Source organism: Aspergillus wentii (genome assembly GCF_001890725.1).
Source record: "Aspergillus wentii DTO 134E9 unplaced genomic scaffold ASPWEscaffold_5, whole genome shotgun sequence".
Lineage (NCBI taxonomy): Eukaryota > Fungi > Ascomycota > Eurotiomycetes > Eurotiales > Aspergillaceae > Aspergillus > Aspergillus wentii.
In genome coordinates, this window is record NW_024467836.1 from 1,054,984 (window position 1) to 1,082,929 (window position 27,946).

Sequence of the window (27,946 nt, forward strand, 5' to 3'; positions counted from 1 at the left end):
CAGTCCTTGCAGAAGAATGAGGATGGAAGCATACACATGTCTAATTAACTCGAGCCCGGAATTCCAAAATCTGGATAACTCCATGGATCCGATCGCAAAGCTACCCATTGTTTCAACCAGAAGCAGAACCAAAGCAAGACTGCAGGGCCGTCCGACCCGATCTCAGCACGAGTATGGAACAACGGAAACACCACGCAAGGGATTGCGCCCCCAAGCATTGTTGTTGGTTGCCACATCCGGTCATGCAGGGTGAAGAAGAAAAAAGACAAAACAGATGTCACCGGCGATTATCTGGAAATAGTCGACAGTAGTAGGTCGGTTAGTTGGTAGACAATCGTCATAGATCATGTAGGGGATCGCAATCGCAGCGGCTGCAAGCTGCAAAACAAAAGCAAAGAAAAGACGAGAAGAAGCGAAAGAATAATATTAATTCCCCGATTGAGCGTGTATTTGATGTAATTCGTATGTATCAGAAACCATCAGTCATTGCCATTATTTATTATCGTTATCTGGGTCTTTGCGCCACGCACTTTCTGTCGCTTTCTTCCACGCCCTTTTCTCCGACCGGTCTCATTTACGCTTAATCTGGAAGTCCTCGAGCTGTTCTTTGTTCCGCCGGAGCAGCAGAGCTCGTCGAGCTCATACGGATTGAGTTTCGTGTTTCATCGTCTTTCATTTCCTGAGACTACAAGTACTCCAAAGTCTCCATCGAGGACAAATGATTCATACGGTGATCCGTGATGGTAGGATTGTCTTAGCTGTTATAGATTACTTCTCCAAGTCTCCGCGGACAGAACGGCCTAACGCCCGTCTTCATTTGCGACTTGACTTGCGACATTTGCGACATTTTACGGCAGACATCGTGGTTGACAGCTCAATTGTATGCAGGTGGCTGGTCTTCATACCGCATACTGTACATAAACCACGAGAGCAACTACTCCAGATGAGCAGACCGAAAGATCGTCAATCCTTTCATTGTTATCCTAGCAGGGTCATCCTTCCCAGCCCCCATCAAGCTTCATACCGCGCATAAGGCTTGAACACATCCTATCCCGTGTGCCAAGGTTACGTATGTGCAGTCCTCACGAGCGACTCTCCACAGCCTCCTATCCTAGTCGAGTAGGAGGTGACAGGAGACGAATGCACAGACCGCATCACTAACTAACTGCTATTGAAGAACCTGGAGTACTGGAGAGAAGTCTGGAGAGAGGCCGGAGAATGGAGAGAAGTCTGGAGATGTCTGCTTGGCTTGCTAAATATATCTATTCGCTGTTGCATGATTTTCTGAGTCTGAAGTCTAATTCAACTGTCCAGGAGGTATTCTCCAGTGAATATCTGGAGTATTCTTCTGCCTGTCTGTCGTCTATCTTGGGTAGAAGTACCTATGGTAGTAACTATCGTAGTATCAGCGTCAATTGCGGAATGTCAGTAATGTAATCGACAGGGATGAGATCATCGAGTCCAGATTAACTTGTTCGGTGACAGTTCCCCTGAATAGACGCATTGAACGTGCCTTTCATTTCTCCAGATTATGAAAGAATTAAGAACCGTGGAGGAATAGTTGGTTAGCTGGTTAGTTGGTTACTCTGGGATATCCCGCATCTAGCAACGCAAAGCACACACCGTGGCTAGGATGGGGATAGTCTGCCTTGTGTCCAAAAGTACCCGCAGAAGTACGGCAGGGCGTGGTTTTAATCTCGAATCCTTATACGAATACGTTGCCCGACGGTTTCCGCGTATGCGTATTACACAAATACATACATACATACCTGGGTATTATGTTCTCAAAATCTAATTGCGGCAAAACCATCTGACAGACGGCCTCTCAGACGGATTCTCATAGACGGATTGGTTTAGCGAGTAGTGACAGATAGCCAGCATAGCTTGATAAAACATCTCAAGTTTGGTCTGCCTCATTCGTCATCTGGAGACTGGGAAGGAAGCGGAAATGCGACGGTGTTGGCGCTGCATCCTCTTGCAGCCCCGTGCACCCATCCTCCAACCACCCCTGCCAGCAGAGCGACATCACGATCGAATTCCGGGGGATTCTCGCCGTTGCCGGTTTGTACTGTGCCTATACGTCAGCCAAGACAGGGCGAGTCGATCTTTCTATTTATTCATGTTCATTCATGAGTATCATTCACTGGAGAGTATTTACTACGTACGTAGAATTGAAGATGAATTGAACATAAAATATGTATATGAATATGAATATGATAGATATTAGGGCTGACAGCTCCCGGAGACGAGGATGGAGTTAGACTGTGGAGAGAAATCGTTCCCAACATAAGGTACTCCGTACAAAATCCTGAATCAATCCACCAATACATATTCCCGAAGGCGTCTCGAATAATAAACTGGGTCACTCAACCCATGGAAACCGCTTCAAAATATCCGCAATTGCCTTTCTATCCGTTTAGTTTCAGTTGTGTGACACCTAGCCTTGCATCCATGGTTGACATTTTAGCCTCACGTGGAAAAAGGCAAAAAAGGGAAAGATGTGACATTTCCAATGCCACGGTGGTTTGATGCCGATCGAGTCATCGTCACTGTATAGCTTATTATGGTAGGTTCTATGGTAGGTTAGTAGGTTGGAAAGGTAAATCCCTCATAGATGATATCAAGACTACAGTATCAGTACTAAACCCAAGAATAATAGAATGACATGCCAGGTCATTCTGCAGTAAAGTGAGGCGTGCCGTTTCCCCATTTGGGGAAGCTCGACAGTATGGAGAAATACTATGAGGACGGCCGTCCAGCGAACAGACTGTCAGTGCATCTGTGCAGCCGCCATTGCCACCAGTCGGCCGTAGTAGCCGGTCATCTGCAGCTCTGGCGAGGCTATCATTCGCTGTGAACCACCGAGTCGACATGGTATGTTCTGGATTTTTTCTAGAACGTGTGGAACTACCTACACGAAGTAGGTACATACAGTCTACCTAGGTAGGTACAGTCTACACTGGTAGGAGAAGAGAGTCCTCCGTGGAGGTACTTGGAGGTACGGACAGATCTCGGATGTCGGCAGTCATCTGAAAAATCTTCATAGCTACTGATACCCTCGCATCCGACATAACTATTCAGTGCTCTGGATGAGAATTTCCAGACAGGGCAATCGCACAAAGAGGAACGAAATACCCAAGTCGGCTAGATCTGACGAATTGACCAATCAGATAATTCCTAATCGCTTATTCATCTCGCTTACTTCCCCGAGACATTATTGATTCTCTTACCATACCATACCGCGTAACAAAATGTAATTAAAATACACAAATCCCACTAAATCCACTAAAGCGACTTAAATGAAGTTAGCCTTTCCGATGGATCCCCGCCAAGAGACCATAGCGAGCCTGTTTAGAATATCTGATTGGCTGGCCTTCGGCTAGGCCGAGGCTAAAAGCGCCATTGACCTCTTGGCTTTCTCTTGTACCTACAGTAGTCTCGATACCGCTGCGATATTTTCGATATCCGCGGAGCGTGAGTGGTTGGAACTGGAGTCTGCCCCCCACTGGACGATCGCCTGCCAAGCTGTGTCATCGATATCATCCTGGTGAGGGATTTTCTGTAGTCTGTTAGTGCTGCTCTGGTCTGGGGCGTTTGGGCTCGGGGTCTTACAGAGGTGAGTTATATGGATGCGTTGGTCAGAATAACTACATGCATTGAGACGGAATCATCCCTCGTGAACCCCGCCAAGAGCCAAGATACTTGGAGAGGCTGGTTCCGCTCATTTATCGTGGGGATACGGAGTAGTACATAGTACGGAGTAGACAGTTGACAGTACACGGGAGACTGTAGACTGGAGAGCAGACTACAGATTACAACGACATCATCATCGTCAGTCGATTCATGTGTTGTCATGCAGTAGTCTATACCACCTCGTATACTCACATGATCTCCAACTCGGAGATAGCCAGGGCTCTCCAATCTGTAACGACCTAGACCAGGTGCCTTTTGCACAGCGGCTAATTTAGAGAAATTTGGCTAAACTACGCGAACTGTCTGGATGGCCATAAATCGCTCTTCGGGATTCCAGTCGGAGGGCGTTTTTTTCGGCCAACACGGCAACGCGGGAATCGGCACGATGCCGACCGATATTATGTCCTGTCACTACGGTAGGATGATGATATTATCAGGATGAGGATAATAATATTGTCATCAGATAAAGATATACATAGTACAGACAGTCAGACAAACGCCAAGGATCATCTCATGGATATCCCAATGCTAAATGCGTTTATTCCACGACTGTCTTCGTCTTCCCTTGCCTCCGATTTGAAACCCTGACCGGTTTCATTCCGACGATCTCGATAACGTCTACGACAGCGTTTCTACGACAACTTCCCTTATACGAAGACACTCCCAGGGACATTAATCTCACGTCGCATTTCGCAACGGTCGAACATCTCTAGAAGGCGATATCCTCCGAACCACACACATCGTACATGATATCATTCGCGTCCAATTTCCTGCTCTCAGACATGCGATGCGATCGACAGCCACCAGCTGCCACTATTGCCGTAGTGTGTAGATCGCTATTCTGTTCCTGAACACATACAACACAATCAAGGAATCTGTTCACGAATTAATTCTCTGGTTGCCTCGCCCCCACGAAAGTATGGGGAGAGTTTGTCTGGATAGTATCATCCCCTGAATCGGATGATATCATTTGTATTGGTTCAGGGTCTCAGCCAACTCATTCTCACAGCCATGCAGATCTCTTGGCTCCCCGCTTGGACTTAATAGCGTCACGATTCAGGAGGCTGGGATGTTGGGGTTGAGTCTGGAGTATGGGGTCTCCATATTCTGATGGTATGAATTATGATATTATGAGGTTATTATGATATTACCATGAAGATATTCAGATGGCTGTGTGCATGCAGATAGGCAGATGTTTTTTCTGTCAATCATGAAGAGTCTATGAATAGATATTCTACTGCCTGCGATCAGATTGCCCGTATACCCCGTAGACCGTCTGTATAGCCTCAATGTACTGTCGAATACGATCATGATAATAGAATAACATCACATAAATACTTCATACAAAGATAAGAACATACCAAGCCAATAATTCCGCCAAGCATATTTACTGCAAACCACAGCCAACTACTCGTATCTCCTTCATTGTAGAACCTCTTGGCAAAACAAACACTGCCTCGCGATAATCCTCCTCCTCCCCCTTCGTCTGTAACTATTCAAACTCAATGCAATGCATGTATCACCCTGACTCTCTTTTTCCCTTATCACTCAAATACATCCCTTCCCGCCAAGATCTGCCGTGCATTCATTCTTTGTTTTTCCCCCGATTATTGTTCTCGCGGGTCTTGGCAGTGTTTTTTTTTTACTTTTCCCCAGGGATGCGATGCGTGTAAGGGCTTCGGGATCTTCAGGATGTGTGACAATCTTCTTGGCGGGATTTATTTTATTATAGAGGACTCGTTTTTGGTTCTGTTAATTAACTCAGTCTGATAAGAAAAGGGGGCTTGGCTGCTGTCACTGGAAAGACACATCGTTATTGTGTAGATGTCGTGGGATGTGGGATGATATTGGTGGTGTTAAGAGACTAGTTTGGTGGTGCATATTTATTGGCCTATGTGTCACTTGATCTGTCAGAATGAGGCTGTAGCTGTTATGTATAAATTGTATGTGTTGTAGATTGCTATACTGATATATATCTACACTGTCACTGTTCACTATACTACACTATAATATTGTATGTCTACTGTATATCTGTCTACTCAGTACTCAGATATGATCTACCCCCACGACCACTCCATAGCTGCAGATATATTAAGCACCCATGCAGATCCCCCATAAACACAATATAAGCTTCATTTTCACTCCCACCCCCATCTGTCTCACTCTATCTAAGCGACGTTGTATCCTGACGTGGAGGACTGATCTCCATAGCCGCCGCCATGGAGATCATCTTTGTGTATGTGTAAAGGGTAAAGGTGTGTGTCAAGGTGTGTCGTGTCACTGTCTTGATCTTCATGTTGGGGAGGTCGAGTGAGGCTAACTGGTCTAGATGCAGAATGGGATGGATTCAAGTGCATCTATCACGGCAGAGACGACATGATCACGGATCTTCATCGTCCGTTGGTCTTGAGAAGCAGTCATTCAGCTCAGCTCATCCACTATCTGCACTGCACTGACAAATTTGGTTGACACCTATCATTATCCTCATCACCATCGCCATCACCATCGAGATATGCATCTGCAAAGCTTCGCACAATTTCAAGCTTAATCCCTCTCTCAGCAGAAACTCTATCATTTACCATCTGCTATTGGTAAATAAGATCCATTGTTGAAGATCTTGACAGAGAAACTATCAATCAATACATATGCAGTGTTGCACTGTCAGTCGCTGAAGATCTAAGCCACCCTAAGATTGATGAATATTGGTTGCTTGAAATTCAGCGATGCGACTATCGTTTTCTCGGTGAGTCTTGATGGAACTTGATGAAAAGCAGGTTTGCCTCGTGCTATCCTGTCGACATAGCCTGGTTGATTGGCGGGCCCAAACTTATATTCGAATAGTTCGATGATGTCTCATTAATGGAGCTGAAATGCTGAATCGATCCAATTTTTGCTCATAGCTGAATGATCGCCGACGATACCTAGATAAAGTCACTAGTCTGTGAAACACGGATGTCACCCGGATATGCACACGCGGCGATCATAACAACTAGTCTCAATAACCGGACAATAAAAAGAAAAAAGCCCATCAGCAATACCGGCGGAAATCCGGTATCGACATGGTTGTATCTCGAACAGTCCTGATAAGTGACCCGACCATTGAGATTCATGTGCGGCCGAGGCGTCATCTTCATTTGATATGCCAGCCTGCCTGCCTGACCATCCATCCGGTTTTTGTGGATGGCGAACAGGGATATTCATGATCGTGCGGAGAACCCCGCAAAAAAAGCAATTCTGTTGGACAACGCAGCAGGCAAGTAGACCATGCTTGCTCTGGCTGACCAAAGACACTTCACGCCTTCACGGCCTTGATGTGATAGCTACTGCATGTCTAATCCTTTGGGCTGCCCATACAAGGTTTGGCGGTCACCCGGACATCACATCCTGCCAGTGGAATACTCGGACGAAAGATGTCATTGACATTGACATTGACATTGACGTTTCTATCATTCCTAGAAAGTGATCTTGATGCCCACGGTGCAGGGAACCAGCGTCCCCGGCATCCGTCTCTCAATTTCAAATTTGGCTCTCCAGCCTGAACAATGTCCGGGCAGGAGAACCGCCGGGTCTAATCTCTTCAGATCTTTGACGGTGCTCTCTACTTGGTCGCGTTCGCTCGTTGCCAGATGAAAGCCACCAACGACAGCATGCAGGGGCACGGATCCACGTAAAAGGTCTACTGCATGTTGGGCAGCGTTGACCACGCCAGCATGGCTGCAGCCAGTGAACACGACGATTCCTTTTCCTGGCGGATGTTAGCCATCGAACAATGACGCCAGCTTGCCTTGCATTGCGCGCACCTTTGATGTTACACATCAGAAACCGCTCGTCGGCGATACGTTCATCAGAGAACCAGTCTCCCTCGTCGCGGTCAAAACGCATCGCACCCTTCAAACCGGTTTCATACGGTGTCTGGCGAGGAATCTCACCCGAGATGAGAAATAAATCATCAAGAATGGTGTGCGTCTCGTCGTGCTTGCCCACCGCCGCACCGGCTGACTCGATCTCTTCAAAGGTAGGATCAGCCTGGAGGGAGATGATCTTTTCGCCTACTGCGATCCCACGATAGTCCGGACGAGCAGGATGAACATCCACTGTGAGATCCTGGGGAAGACCTTTGGTCTGCTTGTCACTGTTTATCATATGAATTGCCTTTAAAAGACCACCTGCAAGAAATCAGTGACAATCTAACAAAATCCAGAATACAAACCTGAATGGTCGCGATGCCAATGAGACAGCTGAATCACCTCCACGGAAGCAAGGTCCGGCCGTAGCCGTTTGGCATTTCTCTCCCATATATCTTCTTCAGGCCCTGCATCAAACAGGATGGAATGCTTGATATCTCCTTTTGTAGCCGTCTGCTCGATTTAGCTTCCCTCGTCGTACCGGACCAGTACCCCATACCACAAGAATAGACAACCCATGCGCCGAACAGCAAATATCCTCCATCCGTAGCTCCTGAGTAGCATCGCCTCGATCGTCGAGTTTATGCGGAGAGCCCAGAGCAAGAGTGCCCATGAGGCCCGACACCTGCACCGTGTCGGGGGCGGCTGGGGACATGGGATCTAGCTCATTGTCGATGATGATGGTCGCTTCGAGGGAGTCGATTTCTTGGAGATTGATGCTAGACATGATGATGCTGTTGAGGAGAGAATATGAATTGATGAAGAGGAATTGTCCTTCTTTTGAGAATTGCGAGTGGGGGCTAGAGGAGAGAAGAGGGGGTGATTGTTGCCTGGATATTCAGGTATCAACTATATAGCCTCATTGATATTACTTTCTGGTAGAAAAAAAGATGCAAATAAGAAGTATCTGTATCAGTGTTTACTATTTGGCTGTATTAAGGTAGCTCTTTGTAATTGAATATATGCGTTGTATGTTGTATGTCGAAGGGCTTGTCTGTATCCCCGTTGAGATGCAATATCAGATAAGTACAGAGTAAAGGACGAATGAAAGCCATTGATATTTCTGTTTTTATATGATATATAAATACTGCGGATATAATTAACTGATTTTATGTTGTGCTACCAATTGTTCCTTCAATTCTATCCTCGACTTCTTCGTTATATATATCTACATCATCTACAATTCTATACCGAAACACCATACCAACAAAACTATAACATGCATTTCAGTTGACAAATTATTGTGTTACATTCCAATCCGCCCAAGAACCATGTGCACCAACTGATTATATTGATACATTATTTCTGCGGTGAAACTTCACTGGGATAGTGTTCTATCCACATCCTGCTGTCGACGTGTTGGAGGCTTGAGGCCCCTGGCTTCGCGTGTGCATTGTGCTGGGAGTTTAGATACTTGTCATCTCACCATTGGATATATATCCGTGGCTGCTAAGAGTCTGTTTTCTGGAATACTGTGTCTCTATGTTACCTGTCGGCGAGTACGCCATAGTTGGGAAGCGTTGCAGGCGAGATACAGATCGAAAGATGACTGCATCCTGTTCAATAGGCAAGTTACTCGTCACGAGACAAACTGAGTACATCGTGAAGGCCAGGAGGAATACATGCGAAAGGCAATAGTTTCTTGGTGGAACTGCCTGTTTGAATTGTTGGGAATGGACATGAAGGGTGGTATGGATGGGAATAACCTCATTATTTCCATATTAGGTCATATGCTACCAGCATCTGTATAAATTATAATGCCATTAGACAATCTCTGAATGATATTCGACTGCGATAAAACAAGTCGAGAGAATATACTCACTGCCGATCATGCGGGGAACCCCAATTCTGGTCTGAATCCGAGACAGCCTCAACTGCAGATCCTCAACACTTTGCCATCTTTTCCCCTTCATCCATCCATCTTCATATCATCTTCTTTCATCTTCAATCTCTCATATCTCTCCATCAGATTCACCATGCGCACTCTCTTTCTCCCCCTCCTCTCCCTCTTCTTCTGCCAGCTCGCCTCGGCGGCAATGGGCACCTCCTGTCTCAAAGTCATCACGGCTCTCGCCAGTCGTCCCAGCGATATCTTCGAAAGCTTCCAATCCGAAATCTGCGCGCGAGGCTGCAAACCAACCGTCCCTCACTGGGATCTCTGGACGCGCAACAACTCCTTCGTCCCCGCCGTCCACAGCATCACGAAGCGCCTCAACGCCCCCGGCCAGGAAGCGGCACTGATCAAACTGGGCGACGAAGCCGCAGAAACCATCAAGGCGCGCTGCGGACCGATGATTGAAGGCAAAGATATCTGTACCGATGCAGAGACGCTGGCTGGGTTTGGGAATTGCTTCAAGCGCCAGTTTGTCCGGTCGGCGATTGTCAACCTGCACGTCCTGCTGCCCATGGCGTCGGAGGAAGCCTGTCGAGAACAATACGAATACCTCAAAGACGACCATTTATGGACTCAGATCATCCCGAACAACATGAGGGAATATGCGGGGGCTTGTGGGGGACTGGGAAAGACAACGATATCGCATTCGGAGCTTTGATTGTGCTTGGATATGGAGTTTATGGATATATTCTTTCTTTTGTACAATGTGTATATATACCCGGATATTCTCAGAATACCATCAATTGTCGTCTCATCTGGCTTCCATTCTTCCATTATTTCATGATGATATCTTCAATGAAGCGACAAAACACCGCCAAGCATCGCGGATGACGACAATCACTGCCGCTTCTCCATCTCACTTCATCCCCTCATCTCTCTCTCTCTCTCTCTCTCTTTTTTTCCCATCTACCTGTCTTTCATTGCATCCAGCTACTGCATCAAGCATAATGATTCATCTTTCAACCTCTTTCTAATGCATATCTAATTTATGGCGTCCCTCGTGACCCTCCGCTGCTGTCAGCGGCCCATTCATGCCTTCAACCTCAGATCTCTCCGGCCCTCTCCGTTTCGTTCTCCTCGTCGATATTTCCATCCTAACGAATTTCAACCTCTCGTCCCTCCATCACCTGCTTCTCTAGGCAAGCCAACACCCGCAAAAACCTACCCTCGAACCCGCAAGTGGCTGCGTCGTCTTGTCTACCTCTCTCTGGCCACCGGTGTCGTCTATGCGATCGACTCTCAGTTCTATGCCTCCTCCTTAACTCGAACCGCTCGCACCTTTTCTCTCGGTCTCTTCGTCGCTCTCGACTATAAAATCAATTTCACTCCCAACCCCCCTCTGGCAAGTTCCATCACTGCCGTCCATGCCCGCAATGCCGAACGACTCTCCGACCTGCTGCGTCATAATGGCGGCCTGTACCTGAAAATCGGCCAGGCGATCGCCATGCAGTCGGCTATTCTACCGCCGGAGTTCCAGAAGATGTTCCACCGCATGTTTGACGATGCACCGCAGAATGACTGGAAGGATGTGGAAAAGGTCATCCGGGAGGACTTTGGCAAGTCCGCCGAAGAGGTCTTTGGTGTTTCGTTCACGGGCGATCCGTCCAAAGGTGTCATGGAGCGCAAGGCCAGAGCTAGTGCCAGTGTAGCTCAGGTGCATTGGGCCCGGTTGCCCGATGGCCGAGAGATTGCGATCAAGATCCAGAAACGGGAAATCGCCCAGCAGTTGGCGTGGGATTTGTGGGCTTTCAAGTATGTCGGACTTGCATGATATCTAGGATGTGTGCTAACCGAACCAGAGTGGTATCTTGGATATATAGCCGTGCGTTTGATATCCCCTTCTATAGCCTTGTGCCCTACGTCACCGAGCGTCTGTCGCTGGAAACCGACTTTGAAAACGAAGCGAACAACTCCGAAAACATGGCTAAGCTGGTCGCGGGCGAATCACGCCTTCGCGGCCGGGTCTACATCCCTAGGGTATATCGCGAGCTCAGCTCCAAACGTGTCATGACTGCCGAATGGGTCGAGGGTGTGCGCTTGTGGGATAAAGATTCCATCACTCGGTCCTGGCGGGGAGGCTGGCGACAGGGTACTCCGGGCTGCCACGGCACTGCCCTTGATCCCTCGAATATCGAAGATGCTTCAGCCAAGGTGGCTAAGAATCCGAACCTGGCCAAGATCAAGCCCGAGCGCGAGCACTGGCGTGGGTGGAATGGCAAAGGCGGATTGGGCCTGTCGCTCAAGGACGTGATGACGACCATGGTTGACCTGTTCTCTGCTCAGATGTTCCTCTGGGGATATGTACACTGTGACCCCCATCCGGGTAACATCTTCGTTCGACGTACACCCTCTGGCCAGCCGGAACTGGTCCTTATCGATCACGGCTTGTACATCCACATGGAACCTGAATTCCGCCACCAATACGCCCGATTCTGGAAAGCCCTGCTAACCTTTGACAACAAATCGATGGGCGAGATCGTCAAGACCTGGGGCGTCAAAAACGCCGACATCTTCGCATCCGCTACCCTGATGCGACCGTACGGCGGCGGAGACCTGACCACCCGCAAGAGTCTGGAAGGACTCAGCAAGTCCGAGCGCGCTCAGCGTCACTACGAAATGCAACAGAAAGCCCGACAGGGCATCCGCGAGATCCTCGGCGACGAAACCAAATGGCCCCACGAACTGCTTTTCATCGGTCGCAACCTGCGCATCGTCCAAGCCAACAACCAATTCCTGGGCTCGCCTGTCAACAGAGTCAAAATCACAGGTACCTGGGCGTCTCGCGCGCTGGTCGAGTCCCCGGATCTTCCGCTGGGCGAGAAGATTCGGAACTACGGCCGACATATCGTCTTCCGCTTGGTGTTGTTCACGACCGATATCTTCTTTTATTTCACCAAGATACGCCAGTTTCTGCGACTGGGTGGTGGCATGGAGGATGATATCGAGGCGCAGATGCGGAATGTGGCAAAGGATATGGGGGTTGAGTTGAATCAGAACGTGTTTGAGGGGTGATCTTTCCCTGGTGCTACTAGTCTACTATGTTTTGGGAATCTCCTCTCTAGAGTACTCCGTATATACTCCGCTTTACGACTTATATGGTCGGATAGATATTAGATAGATCTAGAATCAATCTATGGATAAATGATGTGATTGAAGAAAAGTATTATCATAAATGGTCTCATTAATATATCATTATTCATGCATGTCGCTCCAACGCAATGCTTCAACAGAACAAACAGAAAAAAATCAGACAAAACAACAAAAATCAGGGTATCTAGTGAATTCTAATATTGCCATTCGGACAAGCCCAGCGGCCTCCATTCCTGACCGGGATACGCAGTGCTGGACATGACAATCTCTTCGCTCGAGTCGTCCGCCGGTAACTCAACAGGCGATCGGACGGAATTAATCGCTCGTCCCTGGCCCCGATGAGGGTGGTTACTACTGCTCACCACATCCTCAGTGACAAGAGGCATGGGCATCGCGGGCGCGGATCCTCGGTGCGGTCGCGACATGTCCAGACCATACTGGTAGTCACCACCCACACCACCGTAACGAGACGAGGAGGCCGCCGCGCGCTCCTCCGCCTCGCCGGGGATAGTTATCTTCCAGGGTAATTCCTGATCGCCGAGACGACTTGTGCGAGGATTTGAGCGGAAGATGCCGAGATGGTATGCAGGGTCTGAGAGGTCGGTGCTGGACATTGTTTTTTCCTCTGGGGAAGGGGGAAAGTTCTTTGGGCTTCGGGAGCGGAGGTGGAGATCCTGGGCGTAGGTCCGGCCGCTGGAGCGACCGCGGGAGGTTTCACTTTCTCGACGAGAGGGTGGAGTGTGCGGGAGGGAGGAGGCGGAATATCGATAGGGGATGATGGGTTGGGAGGGGGTTGGTTGGTAGGAGTAGAGACGGGAGGACATGGTGTCGTTTTGAGTGTTATTGATATTTGTATTTGGAGAGTTTTCGGGGATGCTGCTGTTGCTGGCAGTGATGATCTTTTGGCGCTGGCCCGTCAACTTATGGCCGCCGATAAAGGCGTCGTAGGATTCAGGAGCGTAGTAGCCTTGCGGCGGTGGAGGCAATCCGCGGAATGAAGGGAGATGCTCGGAGGAACGATTCTCACGCGATCGGGGCCTATCGGTTTGCAGCGTCAGGGCTGACGCCGAGGATTGTTGGTGTTGGTGTTGGAGGTCAAAGACGCGGGGCTGGGGCGGGTTGGTTGGGATCTGGGCATTATTTGTACGACCAAAGAGTCCCTGGACGATGGTTAGGAATGAAGTCCATCCCAGAGAGAAAATGGATATAATAAATAGACATACGCTGAACCGGCTAAAGGCCCGCCTGTGAGGCACAGCCCGCGACAGCTGAGGCAGTTTTCCGACCATCCTTAGCTTCCTCATTGCTGACGCCCTCTTATGCGCCGAGTATCCCTGCTCGAACGGCCCCCACGCCGCCGCGTCGCTCAAATCATGGCCTGACGTGGCTGGGTTGACCTTAGTGCTATCGACGCTGTCAGAGTTGGGTTGACTCAGGATATCGTGAAAACTGCTTCTCGTGCCGGTTGAGTTGCCGGCTTCGTTTCGCAATGGGCTTTGACGGCCATGTACTGATCCGGGCTCACTGACTGATGCTCCACCATGGCCAGGCGCAAGGGCACCATCCATCGACCTTGGTGGATCACTGAGGGAACGATAATGACCTTCGCTATTATAGTCTGATGGCAGCGATACTGCCGAATAGTTTCGTTCGCCTTTATAATTATCGATCAGCATGCGTCCGCTGTAGTAGTCTATGCGAGTACCTACCAAGCCCCCATGCAAGGTTTAAATTCTGATAGTACTGCCGCCCTATACTACCATCTTGCGCCCCCAATGATGAGACCGATGGCATCTGGTGTAGTTGGAGTGGGGCACCAGAGCCCTGTCGATGGTGGCTCTGTTCTCCCAAGGGCGCGTACGGTGATCCGGCAATGTTGTCCGTTTGAAAATCACGGGCCTTGGGGAGATTAGCATCTCGGGCAGATGACTGTGTCGATTCGTTGAATGGCCGCATTGCTGAATGACTCGACTTGTTAGAGACTACTGGGGCATCGTGGACTTGTTCTTCGGTGGTGGTTCCTGGCGAACGGTGCGACCTGATACTCGGTGCCTGCTCGGCTCTGCAATCACCGCATTTAGAAGCGTTCGTGAGGTTGCAGGCCCCATGAATTGATCCTGGACTCTGCTCACTTGCTTCTTCGACTGGGGTCATTAGCGGTGCTCCGTCGTTGAGGGTTAAGCGAATGGGATTCGTGGTTTTCAGCCCCGTCGCGCCGCATAAGGCTGTGCTGCTTGAATCAGCCTGATCGGCAGGTCCTGGAAAATCCAAATGCTGATGCTCCAAAATCTGACGCTGTCCTCCTGAAACAGATTTGGAATTGGTACCTGATTCTAGGGCTCGAAGAGTCGAATCGGTCAATCGCGAGTTTTGGTGTTCAACGTGCGCCGTTCCATCGTTTTGTGTCGCCACGAATCTGTCAGATTTATGCGAAGAAGCATCTGCAGTGGATACAGTACTTCGTGCATTATCAATTGGCAATCTCGATGCATTTGCCGGGTTTCCAGGCCCCTGGAGTGCAGATGTTGGACGAAGAGATGCGAGACTTGCAGGCTTTCGCAGCTCACTTGGGTCTTCCTCATCGAGGCGCAGGGCCTTGACAATCTCTCGCTCCAAATCTAGCGCGTAACTGCCACGATCCATATGTGCTTGTTGCTCTTGACTTCCTTCTGGCATCCTGCTGAAGTGTGGGATTGCGTCCGTAGATAAGGACGGCTGTCGATGCATCTTGTCCACAGCCTTGCCTTTTCTGTCAATGGCCCGCCACTGTGTAACATCATCTGCACTTGTGGCTTTCGAGTTGCGAATGGAGCCTCGATGCCCGGGTGCAAGGTGCTCAGGCGCACCTGGCATTTTTCGGTTTGAATCCAGACTGAATCGAGTGGGCGTGTCGACATTCCGCGAGTTTTTCATCCTCACGGGCAAACTTCCAAAGTAACCAGATGGTCGCTCTGAGGATCGACCGCGAGTCTCCCTGCTGGGAAATATAGAGGGCAAGTTTTTGTAGCGACTATGCGTCGATTCAGAATCCTACAGCAACATTACCAAATTAGAGGCAATTAAACCAGAAATAGTTATGCAGATAATCCAAGAGCAAGAGACAAAAGGCATTGATCATGTCAAATTCCGAAAGTTATGTTCATTTACACCATGGTATCAAAAAATCGCGTGGCCCAGAAAAAAAGAAACCAATAAGAAAAGACAGGAACACAACAGTTGCAGCGATGGGATGACAGGAAATATGATAATACCACCCGCTTCCCATGCGCCTATTAAAAAAGAAATATGTCCATTAATGAAATTAAGGCTCTACCTTGTCGTTCCCTCCAGCTTTGAGCTTACTTCGGCCTCTAGCAAAGAATCCCTTGGCTGCTTCGCCTGCCTTGCCGCCGAGGACTCCTGCAGTGTGCAAAAGGTCTTTACCTCGCTGTTCCACTTGTTGCTTGTGCATCATAGCACCAAGAGGAGCCGAAGATCGTCGGACATGGCCGTGACCAGTGGGAGAGCCTTCTTGATGCGATGTACCAAAGTTGCCAAGAGATGGCAGCTTGGGGAATTTGCTTTTGGTTACTGCCAATCTGGGGCCACCAGCTCCACCTTTCTGGCTCTTCTCAACAAGATCCATATGCTCAGGGTGATCATGAACGGTCACTTGAATCCAGTTGTTTAGACCAGTATCAATCTTTCCAAATTGGTCTCTGGTTCGATTGAAAGCCTTTACTCGCTCATCAGAGGACTTAATTCCGAGGATGTCGCGGAAGCCCAACAGAGTCTGCCCGGGAGGGCCTGGGAGCGCGCGTACAGGAGATGGAGCGTGCTGGATATTTGACGGGGAGTTGCCACCTTCGGGACCGCGCACAGGTTGGCCATTGTAGACTTCAGGGAGATGTTGGCCTGAAATGATGCTGTTGTTATCCCCGGTAGACGGGGGGATGATGGTAAGTTTAGGCTTTTCGGGCTTCTCTACTTCCCCTTGTTCCGCCCCTGTAGGTGCCTTTGGAACATCACCGGTCTCTGTCTCTGTACCCAACTGAGATGTACTGTTGTCAGGAAGAGGACTCGGCCCAAGCGATGTTGTACTTTGTAATAAGTCCAATCCCGCTGTAGGCGTAGGTTCGTCAGATGAAGAAGTCGACGACTCCCATGAAAACCGCTTCTTCAATTTAGGTCGCGAGTCCTGCCCTGTTGCTAGAGGAGAAGAAACATGCGAGTCGCTAGAATATAAGCCCCGCGAAGGTGGCTGAGGATTGTATTCGGGGATTGAGGGCCTCGGCTGGTCATTAGGGCTGAGGCTTGCCTCTTCATTCCAGTAGCGTTCGTATTCACTAGGAATGAGACTGTCTTCTCGACGAGTCTGTGGTCGTGACCCATCCGGTTCTGGTTCATCGGATGGGGTATTCTCGCGGCTCAAGGATCGGATGATCTCCTTTCTCAACCGGTCACTTTCGGTGTCCTGGGGTGAGTTGTCGGTGCTCATCGAGGGGATAAGTACTGGAAGTTCGCTAGATGCATTCCCACCCGTCACTGGGCTGCTGACCCTGAGCGGTGGTATGTCTTTTGTGGGCATATTTGGGGGTATTTGCTCGGACGAATGAATATCTGACGGGTCCACCGAAGACACCTGTGCCAATGCGGATGGAGGGGTTTGCTCGCTGGTGACTATAGGTTTTCTCGAAGGGCTGTTACCTGGGCTGGGAAGGCTCAAGTCTCGGCGATGACCAGGCTTGAACACGATGCTATTCCGTTCTGAGGTCGGGGGAGTTGCGGCCTCAGGCTCTTCTGTAATCGTGGGGGTTTTCTCTTCGTTAAAACCGCGGTTTGCTATTATTGGGCTGACCCCAGATGTGCTGTCACTATTCGACCGCACAACACTGTCCACGGCAGAGCTAGGAGTCTCTGGAACATCGAAAGCCTGATGGACTGCTGAGCGAAAGCCGAGCGAAGGGTTATGTTGCAACTGAGGTTTCTGGGACTCGGGGCTCTGGCTAGTCTGATTATCGGGGCTCGACGCTAAGAAGTCTGTGCCAAAGCCAGACACTCGGTCAACTTCTGGCAATTTGATAACCGGGGTGTTTTGCGTAGTTGTAGAAGTGGTCGAGTCCTGGGGTTCCTCCTCATTATCTGCCTTCGCCACAGGTTCCCGGGACATGTGGAGTTCATGATGATCGCTCCCAGCCGCAGCCGCAGTTTCATCTCCCGGTAAGTTCTGAGAGACGGGATCAGTGCTGGATCGACCCACAATTGGGAAATACTCGTTCGGAGGACCAGGCATAGAAGTATCAGTTCGGGAATGTCGTCGTTCTGCTCTCTCATCTCGCATCCGTTGATAAATATTGGCTGGACGTACAATCGGAACCCGACTGGAGCCCGGGGGTCCTTGGGGACCCTTATTCGCCATGGGAAGTTCTGCTGCTGTTGTGCCATCCGCGGATATGCTGCGAGCTCCCTTCCATCCGTCAGGTCCAAGCGTAGCGACATTATCCATTGATCGTGAACGATCCATCATGGCAGGCGAGGTGTTTGTTCTCGGATTCAGATGCATCAATGGAGGAGCAGGCTCCTGCTCCTTAACGTCGTATTCGTCATATTCATCGTCTCCCCAATCGTCACCATCGTATGAAACCTTTTTCGCTTCTACCCAACGTCGTGTTTTTGCCCGATTGACATTTGTTTGGAACGAGAGGGGGGTTCCGCCACGGGGACCTGGAGTCAACGGGCTATTGGAACCAGGGGAAGAGCTGTAGGAGAACGAAGTAACCGTCAGCACCTGCATAAGTCTGGAAACGTGTTGATGCCTTACAGTTTTTCAAGCTCTGGTTCGTACGGGCGGAATTGAGCCATCACTGGCAGCGGTGTTGATCGAGCGTATACACTCGACAACGAAGGTAAACCCACGAGGATGCAATATTGATCGGCACGTCAACTTTTGAACGTGATCTTAAAACAACGCGGGTTTTATAAAAAATGATGAACTAGGAGTCGGAGTGCCGGCCGTTCGCGTAACTAGCAGGCAGCCCCGTAAATGCTCGTAAATGACGATCAAGAGGGGATGTTTCACAGTGATGACGTGGGTGGGAATGAATGGCGACAACCCAACAAGGCCGTGTAGAGCAGATGATTAGGGGATATTATTACATGAGTACACTGGATATTATTAGAAGATAAACACAACGAACGAGACGTTTCTTCGGGCCTTTTTTTCCCTTGTGACTGTCTGTCTGTCTGTGTCTCTGATCCGATCGATTCCCCTGAATTGCCGCTTGCAGTAAGTGTGGCTGGGGGAGGCAGGCGGTGGCGAGGGCATCACGTGGCACCGCCCCAGGCTAGTCCTTTTTGGGAGCGAGGACGAATCCCCTCCACCTGCCCCAGAAAAGCACGGTTTCAAGCAACTCTTCTTCCCCTGTGATGTTGACGACGAATCCAGACCCTTGAAAATTGGAGTGGCATGGGCGCTATTGATAGCTCCCTGATTGAGCCTGTATCACTTTCTTAATCCGCTCGTTTTGATTTTTCGTTACACGGCTTCCGACGAACGGACACGTCTACATTTGCCTTCTGCCTTCTCTCCTTATCGATTAGACCGACCTCAGAGCAGTCGAATCGAAATCCTAATACGACATACCGATTAATTTGATACGTTATCCCAAGTCTTGACGACCGTTTCTTTTATCGCATTATCATATTTCCTATCTCAAATCACATTCCACCAAATCGCAAAATGACGGGCCCGTCGATTCAGGATCGCACGACTGAATTCCAGGCCATCTTGGGCCAGGCCAAGAAGCGCATCAACACTTCGAAAGGATCGCAGCGCCAGGCGCTGCTGTCGGATGCCCAGCGGAGACAGGCCAATGGGTATGCTGATGGAGCGCAAGATGGCAAGAGAGCTAGGTCGGAGTTTGCCAAGCGGGCGGCGGAGATTGGACGGGGTATTACTGCGACCATGGCGAAGTTGCAGCGACTGGCTGAATGTGGGTATAGACTCAATTTTATCGGTCGGAACATTGCTAATTTATGGTAGTGGCCAAGCGAAAGACCCTCTTCGATGACAGGCCTGTTGAAATCTCTGAATTGACCTATGTCATCAAGCAAGACCTTGCATCGTTGAACCAACAGATTGCCTCGCTGCAAGCACTGACACTATCGCAACACCCCAAGTTGAATCGATCAAAGGCCGACCAAGAGGGAGAACATAATGACAATGTATGATGGATGATTGGATAATTTCGATACATTGCTAATATGTTTCAGGTTGTCGTTATGTTGCAAGGAAAACTCGCAGATGTCGGCGCAAATTTCAAAGACGTTTTGGAAGTTCGAACAAAGAACATTCAAGCGTCGCGATCCAGAACCGAGAACTTTGTCTCATCAGTATCGTCCAAGTCTCAAACGGCCCTCGATACGCAGCGGTCAGACTCTCCCTTATACAACCCATCTGGAAGAAGAACGCCACAACCGGGATTTCAGGGTGGTTCTTCGGATCTCCTGACTCTCGAGCCCTCGAATCCATCCCCTCTTGGAGGGCCATCGATGCAGACGGACCAACAATTATTGGTCATGGAGGAGGCTCAGTCGAGCAACTCGTACATCAATGCCCGAGGAGAGGCGATTGATGCGATTGAAAGGACGATCAGCGAGTTGGGTGGTATTTTCGGGCAGCTGGCACAGATGGTCAGCGAGCAGTCGGAAATGATCCAGCGGATCGATGCGAATACAGAAGATGTGGTGGACAATGTGCAAGGTGCACAACGAGAATTAATGAAATACTGGACCAGGGTATCTGGAAACCGGTGGCTTGTTGCTAAGATGTTTGGAGTTTTGATGGTGAGTGTCCTCTACAGCTTTTCGCGTACACGTCTAACGATTGCAGATTTTCTTCCTTCTCTGGGTGTTGATATCAGGATAGACACGCCCACCTTCTCTTCTAATGTATTATTATTGAATGGCTTTGATGCTTGATGGATTATGCAGGCTTCGTATTCCAGGTGCATTTCAGCTTTCGGCATTTTTAATTGGCATAGCTAGAGTTGAGATTGATTATATTGGTTTGTTTGTTGATTAGTGAAGTAAATATGATTAATAGATCTGCATATTCGACGTCATATCATATATCATATATCATATCTCGTCTCATCATAGAAGCTATTGCGAACAAACACCCTCCTGCTCACAATAATCACAGTTCAAAACAACCACCGACCCATGAAGAATAGGAACCACATCCTCACAATCATGCGGAACAAGCCCTCTATCCTGAATCTCCCTTTCAGCAGCCTCAAACCAAACCTCCCTCAACCCAGGCATAGCCGCAATCCTCTCCCCAATCCCATCTCCAACATCAGCCATAACCTCGTCCCAATCTCCACGCATCTGCCACATGAATTCCATCCGACGGGACCAGGTGTGCGTATGTGCATGCCCATGTCCATGTCCATGCCCAGTCTGCTCCTCACACACCTCATCCTCCGCAATAGCCGTGAAAAACCCTAGAATCCGCTCGAGCGTCGACGTGGTCAGGAGCAGACTGAGCCAGTTCTCGGTCGAGGCGTAGGAGATTTCCGGGGCCATGAGGTGGCGGACGATTTTTGTTAAATGGCGCATGCAGTGATGTGTTGAGAGGAGGATGTGCGGGTTTGTAAAGGGGCATTGTTGGAGGATGGATTGTTGGGTTTGGATGGGGGTTTCCTGTGCTTGTGCATGGTTGCTGGTGGATGGAGATGAGGGTGGGGGTGTCATGGATGCGTTTGTTTCGAGAAAGAAGATGAGATATGCCCTGCATGTCCTGTTAAATTGACAGCCTTGTTAAGAGGACAGGGAGGACATACATAGGATGTAACAGTTTCGCCTGGAGCAACTCAACACCCTTACTATACGCAAACTCCTTTTCCGTCTTCGACGACGCCCACGATGTCCTCGCGGTAGCATCCGTCTCAAGATGATGCCGGACTGTATGTTCAGCTAGATAATAAGATAGCTTGATACACGTTGTCCAGCAGCGGTTTAAATCCGCCAGATACGCGAATGAATACTCGGGTTGGTCATCTCGAAGGCTGGCCCCGTTCACGTAATGCGGTGGAGGGGGCGGGAACAGATACGAGATGAAGGTGAGGTCGTCGCCTGGGGAGAGAAGATCTTCAATCAACGGTGGGGGGTCGTTGTCGTGTTCATCTTGACGCTGCTGTTGTCGTCGATGAAGATATTCCTTGGCAATGGCATATTCGTGCTTGGTGATTTGCCGATGCAGCAGATGGCATGTTAGAGAGAGAGCGTAGATATCGAACAAGTCGCACTGAGCCAGGATGTGAATTAAGATTGCGGATGGGATTTTTTCCCAATTGGGTTGGGGATGTCTAGATGCATTCATTCATCAGCTGTGATCTGTATAGTGAGATGGGAAGACCGACGACGCTCTTGATTTTCTATGTCTGACTCTTTGAACAACGGAACGGAGCCGCTCAATAACAGGACTCATGATTCAGACATGATGATGGCGATGGGAAAAATCTTCGTGTTTTTAAATCTGCGTTGGTAGACTTTATTTATGACGATGATTATTCAGCCACATCTGTCACATCCACTAACCGAGATTAATTCAAAATTATTATTTTGAATAGATAGAAAGCATGCTATCTATACCCAATATGATATGATGAGATCGATGCTCAAACCCACCAATCTGCATCATACCGCATATATTCATCTTCCTCATCGACCACATTCTTCCCCGTATTCTCCGCAACATAGGCTAGCAGATTCCTCAGATTATACGTGGACGGTGCGTCAAGCGGGTAGAAAGATTCAACGCAGTCGATCGTATCGAACATTTCAATGATGGATGCGTAGACGATCTTCTTCTCGGGGTCGTATTTGTACATGCACGGGATACCGAGATATTCATAGCCTGCTTCGTAGAAAGATCTACATCACCACCACCACCACCACCATCAGCACCCAATCAAACCAAAAAGACAAAGGCAGGGGGAGCAAGACTCACGAAAACATCTCCACAAACTGTCTCTTAATCCCCTCCATCTCAGTTCGCGGAATATCCAAAATCGCTTCGTCAAAATCCACGTCCGGGTACCAGCCCAGCGCCAACACATTCAGATAGCCACCGGGGTATTCATAATTCTCGTCCTGTGTCATTTCCGCATGCGTGATGTACGCTGCTGTGTGGCCGGAGGGAGAGAGGTCTTTGAATGTGTTGCTTTCATTGTTGAAGAGTTGGATTGCGCGGTGGTGGACTGTGGGGGGTTGGTCGGGGAGGGGGGGGATTCTATATCGTTAGTATTCTTGCTATGCTTTATATAGAGGGAGAGACGAGATGGAAGACATACTCGACTCGGAAATCAAGACGGACTGTCTCTCTGGTTCTTACATCTTCGGCTTGGAACTCAGCCCGTCGTTCACAGAAGCACACTTCGACGTATTCGGATAGAATCGATTTCAGGTGGAAAGTGTGTGAGTTGATGGTGATTTTGCTGCCTTCTAGTCTTTTGAGAAGGCTTCCGTTGGGGAATTTCTCGTCGGTGGGGGCGTCCATGGTGAGTGAATCTGGAGAGGAGGAGTGGTGGGATGTTTACAAGGTGAGCAAGGGGGAATGCTGTAAGTCGATGAGGGTCACAGGGTGAAAGTCTTTGGTAGAGCAAGTCAACAAGAAAAGAATAAATCCAACCAGTGAATCATATTGAACAACATTTCTATCATCTATTAAAATTCAAAGCAGCCACCCATAAATTACAACCCAAACACCAAATATCGACCAGCGATAGAGAGAATCGACCAGCGATATCTAGTGAGACTTGGTCTTCTTCGAAGACTCGGCCGTGGTAGTATGGGTGCCAGTCTCCTCAGCCGAAGAGCTATCATCAGTTGCAGTCGAGGTCTTGTGAGCAGTGCCAGTAGCTGTAGTGCCAGTCGATGCGGTAGGGGTGACATGTCCAGCGTCAGCGGATCCAGTGGGAGTGGCAGTTGCGCTGGCACGGATCGAAGAAGGCCTGTGATAGCTGGATGATGCATGGTGACCACCACCGCCGCCACCACCACCAGCTACGCGGGATGAAGTAGCAGCGGCGCCAAAGGGGACGCATGTAGAGCCGGTAGATACGGTGGTTTCCTATGTACTGTGTTAACAGTGTGTATAAAAGACAGAAGACAACTACTTACAGCAAGCTGGGTTGAGACGATGGGATCAGCTGCCTTCTTTGCCTTTGCGAGCTCGGCATTGATAGTGGCACCAAAGTCTGGGTCGATCTCAACTCCGAATTGCTTCTTGTCCTCGTCGTCTGGACAGGCGCCCGACAGTGCTGCTTGAGTTAGTATCGATATATACCTGTATGCATGGGATACGTACATTGAAGAGCATTGAGATTTGCTCCGACAAAAGGCTCCACGTTGACATTGACCTCGTATCCCTTTTCTAGATAGAAGTCAGTGGACTATTCGACAAGAAGAAGAATAAGGTATACTTACTAACGACCTCAGCAGATAACTGAAGGGCAGCCTTTGCGTAGATCTCAAATTCACCATCAATTTCCGAATCGATAGCCACCGGGATAGGAGAAACCTTAGGCTTCCATCCTGTTGCAGTGATATTGGGATCGAAGAAATCCACATCGATCGAGGCGGAATCCTTGAGATCAAGCGCCACACCGGCAGAGACGGTCCCCTCCCCATCGATATCATTGAGCTTGTATCCCAAGCTGAAGACGATCTGGGGGCCGAGGTTGAGAATGCCACCGGGGATGGAAATACCCTCGACCGGGATACGGGCGAGGACCTTCTCATTTTTCATTTCCCCCTTCAAGGTACCGCTGACGGAGAGACGGGGCGTGATGCTGAACGAGACGTCGTCGGGGGTAATGCTCATCGTGGCGGACTCGGGGATAGCGCCAAACTTGGTCTTGATGTGAAAGTCAAAGTCGAACGATCCCTTGGTTCCACAGTCATCGCAGTCGATGGTGATGTCGATCTTGTCGTTGGGGATGGTATAGCTATCGAGCGGAAGGTCACGGTCAAAGTCAAGGCTGAACGAAGGACTCCAGTTCCGTCGGTTCAGCAGAGACCGTCCCTGGCCAGCAGGGGGAGGACCACCGACGGAGAGCTCGTAGTCGCTCGCAACAGCCTCCCAGTTTGAAGGGCGACCGATCAATCTTGCCATCTTGTTAGCGCCAAACTGCACCCGGGAGACGACAAAAGGAAGACGGTTCTCGTTCCATCCACAGTCGCCGGCTCCAGCGACGACGGTAAAGGTGTGGTTGGTTCCCCAGGCCTCTTTCGACCAGTCATAGATCTGCTGGTCCTTGAATCCGACAGTCATGGTGTTGTTGGTGCACTGCACGGAGCTGAGCAGATTGCGGAACTTCTCCATGGAGAGGAGGTGTCCGCTGTGTCCATTGCCGGTGACGGTGAAGTTGGCGATGGCAGCACGGCCCTGGTCGGTGACACCACCCCAGTAGAACGACTCGACCTGTCTGGGGGCGAGGGTGGTGTTGCAGGCGGGGTGGTTATAGTGGTCCGGGTCGGAGAGATCGCCAGGCCAATTGTTGTCCCAGCCTCCATCGCTTCTGGTGAGAAGGTGAGGCGTATCCTGAGGAGGAGCGATTTCACGGAGCGTAAGAGACAGACATTGCTGGGCGAAGCCGGCAAGGAAGAGCCAGTAGAGACGGTTCATCTTGGAGGTTGGTGCTGAACGAGAGTGGTTGATGGTCTGGAGCCATTGAGAGGATGCATGTCTCTTCTTTATAGAGGAGATACTCGAGGAGGATTGTTATTTCATCAAAAATCTCACGGCATGAAACAGATGCTATACACTGCCCAGGGAAGACACAGTCAGGCTGATCTGACAGATGATGGGGCTGTGTATAATCATGATAGGTTGGAGTATTTGAGCTTAACAACAGTTCCTACTCTGTTGATTAAAACGTTGTGTAGAGTATAAAAGATATTCAAGATCATAATGATATGGATTGATAGAAGCGGTGATCTTGATCTGAAGTGGTTGCATTGTACATGAAGCTATTCATCTCGCCTTAGTCAGATATCACATAGTCAATGTAGGAGTCTTACTTGACTGACTCGAGATCCAAAATTCAGCACGATCTAACCTGGAATCCGACAATTTTATAATATAAATAATTAAAGGATAGACTACTGCTTAGGCAGGTCGCATTCAGACTTACATGAAGTCGAGAATAGATCCTGAAACGGTCAGCGCTGCTATCCCAAACATCAACCTTGAAACACATCTGTCAGCACTAAATATAACACTAAATATGACTCTCCAAATAGAAACAAATAGCAGAATAATATCTCCGAGCAACCCTTTGGCCACGGAATTTTACTATCCTCCGGCTTTCTGAAGAAAACGCGGCGAGAATTGTTTATCTGATTGATTCAGATTGACATTCGGATTGACTGTCCGCATGCGGTAGTAGATTCTGGCGATCCCCGAGGCCCCTGGAATATCTTCATTCTGGAACAATATGCATTCTCGGTGTTAACGATGCGATTCGTCTGGATTCTGGTTTATTGCGTTGCGCATTGCGTGGTCTGAAGATTCTGGATCTATATCCGAAAATGGACTCCATTAAGGCAGGTATTTAAATCCTGCGTATCCTGACTTTAATGACATCAACATCAGTCCTTCGTTAATTCAAGTTAATTCAAATGTTGTATCTGTCTCTCCTTACCGGCCTTTTGGCTGGGGCTTCAGCTAACCCGATCGCTCGATCGTCTCAATACCCCATCGTCAACACCACGCAGGGAAACGTGCAGGGAATCGCATCGCCTTACCGCGATGGAATCACCGTGTATAGAGGCATTCCCTTTGCCGCACCACCAACCGGTTCCAAGCGATGGACACCTCCAACTACAGCGAAGCCTTGGTCTGGTGTCTTCAAGGCAGACACCTTTGGACCGCAGTGCGCCCAGACAACCTCCTCCTCGGCCGGTATCTTCAACATCGCCTCCAACACCTCCAGCGAGGATTGTCTTTTCCTCAACGTGTGGACGCCCACATACAACGACACATCAGATCTTTCGTCCAAGAAACTGCCCGTGTATGTCTGGATCTATGGTGGTCGCTTCACGGGTGGCTCTGGCGATGTCATGACGTACGACGGCTCCGGTCTCGCAAGCAAGGATATCATCGTGGTGACGCTCAACTACCGTCTCGGTCCATTCGGTTTCCTGGCGCACCCTGGTCTATCCGCGGAGTCGGGACATAACAGCTCTGGAAACTATGGAATCTTGGATCAGCAGTTTGCCCTCAAGTGGGTGCAGGATAACATTGCTCACTTTGGTGGAAACCCCGACCAGGTCACCGTTGGTGGCCAGTCGGCGGGTTCTGCCAGTGCGCTGGATGTGATGTGGAGTCCTCTTGCAAAGGGTCTTGCTCACGGCATCATTGCTGAAAGTGGTGCCCGTGGTCCCCATGATCCAGAGACTGGCAGTGCAGCCACCAGTTACCGTACCAAGGCTGCTGCTGAAGCTGAGGGCGTGGACTTTCTGAAGAAGATGAACGTCACTTCTCTTGCTCAACTGCGTAACGTCTCCATGGATGCTCTGTTGGAGTACGACTCGTTGAGCGACACCACCTTTGAAGGAACGCAGTTTGAAAACCTCACCACCCAGTTCATGGAGCCTCCACTGTGGCGACCCGTCATTGACGGCTACGTCCTGACACACAGCTACGGCGAGGCCCTGAGTCTCAACGACCACGCCGACATCCCCATCCTCACCGGAAACAACAAGGACGAGTCCGGCGCCAGCACCGACCCGGGCCTGACCGTCTCCTCCTACAAGACCGACTACACAGAGATGTTTGGCGCGTACGCCAGCGAGTTCTTCACCCTCTACCCAGCCACCAACACCAGCCAGGCCAACGACAACAGCAACGAGCTCTTCCGCGACATGAGCCGGGTCGGAACCTGGCGCTGGGCCCTTGACTGGGCAGCCGGGGGTGCAAAGAGCAACGTCTACACGTACTACTTTACGCACACGCCCGCGGAGAACCCCAGCTCAGGCGCCTACCATGGGTCTGAGCTGTGGTATGTCTTCAACAACATCCCATATACGGACTACTCCAACGTCACCTGGACGCCGACCGACTATGCGATCGAGCGCAAGATGTCGCAGTACTGGGCCAACTTTATCAAGAAGGGAGACCCGAACGGAGAGGGGTTGGTTTATTTCCCGCCGTCCAAGGAGACGAAGCAGACTATGTGGCTTGGGAACTCGTGGGGGTCAGGACCGCTGTCCCAGTCTGACGAGCGCATCAGCTTTTTGGAGAAGTGGGAGGCTAGTCTGGAGGAGTGGTAGTGTATAGTAGTATAGTAGAGTGTGTTAGATGATGCAATTCGAT

General features: G+C 49.7%; 7 protein-coding genes across 7 annotated transcripts; 3 read left to right on the top strand and 4 right to left on the bottom strand.

Moving 5' to 3' along the window:
* Window positions 1-7,145: 7,145 nt before the first annotated feature.
* ASPWEDRAFT_173502 (MBL fold metallo-hydrolase) lies at window positions 7,146-8,325 on the bottom strand (the record flags this gene model as incomplete). The annotated part of the gene is made up of 4 exons (XM_040831078.1): window positions 7,146-7,438; window positions 7,494-7,859; window positions 7,904-8,051; window positions 8,098-8,325. 4 exons carry the CDS (start codon window positions 8,323-8,325, stop codon window positions 7,146-7,148), a joined length of 1,035 nt encoding a protein of 344 aa, XP_040687746.1.
* Window positions 8,326-9,574: 1,249 nt separating this feature from the next.
* Window positions 9,575-12,504, top strand: ASPWEDRAFT_60564 (ABC1 kinase family protein; the record flags this gene model as incomplete). The annotated part of the gene is made up of 3 exons (XM_040838526.1): window positions 9,575-10,106; window positions 10,632-11,244; window positions 11,292-12,504. 3 exons carry the CDS (start codon window positions 9,575-9,577, stop codon window positions 12,502-12,504), a joined length of 2,358 nt encoding a protein of 785 aa, XP_040687747.1.
* Window positions 12,505-12,776: 272 nt separating this feature from the next.
* ASPWEDRAFT_173505 (uncharacterized protein) lies at window positions 12,777-18,423 on the bottom strand (the record flags this gene model as incomplete). The annotated part of the gene is made up of 5 exons (XM_040831079.1): window positions 12,777-13,742; window positions 13,806-14,236; window positions 14,292-15,612; window positions 15,896-18,320; window positions 18,383-18,423. 5 exons carry the CDS (start codon window positions 18,421-18,423, stop codon window positions 12,777-12,779), a joined length of 5,184 nt encoding a protein of 1,727 aa, XP_040687748.1.
* Window positions 18,424-18,807: 384 nt separating this feature from the next.
* Window positions 18,808-20,527, top strand: ASPWEDRAFT_157594 (t-SNARE syntaxin). The gene is made up of 4 exons (XM_040829732.1): window positions 18,808-19,553; window positions 19,604-19,785; window positions 19,834-20,406; window positions 20,453-20,527. The coding sequence occupies exons 1-4, from the start codon at window positions 19,301-19,303 to the stop codon at window positions 20,486-20,488; spliced, it is 1,044 nt and encodes a 347-aa protein (XP_040687749.1). The 5' UTR covers window positions 18,808-19,300; the 3' UTR covers window positions 20,489-20,527.
* A 197-nt stretch (window positions 20,528-20,724) lies between these two features.
* On the bottom strand, window positions 20,725-23,125 carry ASPWEDRAFT_173507 (F-box protein; the record flags this gene model as incomplete). Its single annotated transcript, XM_040831080.1, has 5 exons — window positions 20,725-21,355; window positions 21,408-21,932; window positions 22,270-22,500; window positions 22,577-22,858; window positions 22,920-23,125. The coding sequence occupies 5 exons, from the start codon at window positions 23,123-23,125 to the stop codon at window positions 20,725-20,727; spliced, it is 1,875 nt and encodes a 624-aa protein (XP_040687750.1).
* A 249-nt stretch (window positions 23,126-23,374) lies between these two features.
* ASPWEDRAFT_29249 (uncharacterized protein) lies at window positions 23,375-25,255 on the bottom strand (the record flags this gene model as incomplete). Its single annotated transcript, XM_040833244.1, has 4 exons — window positions 23,375-23,698; window positions 23,749-23,888; window positions 23,936-24,001; window positions 24,055-25,255. 4 exons carry the CDS (start codon window positions 25,253-25,255, stop codon window positions 23,375-23,377), a joined length of 1,731 nt encoding a protein of 576 aa, XP_040687751.1.
* A 995-nt stretch (window positions 25,256-26,250) lies between these two features.
* Window positions 26,251-27,903, top strand: ASPWEDRAFT_113392 (carboxylesterase/lipase family protein; the record flags this gene model as incomplete). The annotated part of the gene is made up of 1 exon (XM_040828403.1): window positions 26,251-27,903. The coding sequence occupies one exon, from the start codon at window positions 26,251-26,253 to the stop codon at window positions 27,901-27,903; it is 1,653 nt and encodes a 550-aa protein (XP_040687752.1).
* Between the last annotated feature and the right edge of the window lie 43 nt (window positions 27,904-27,946).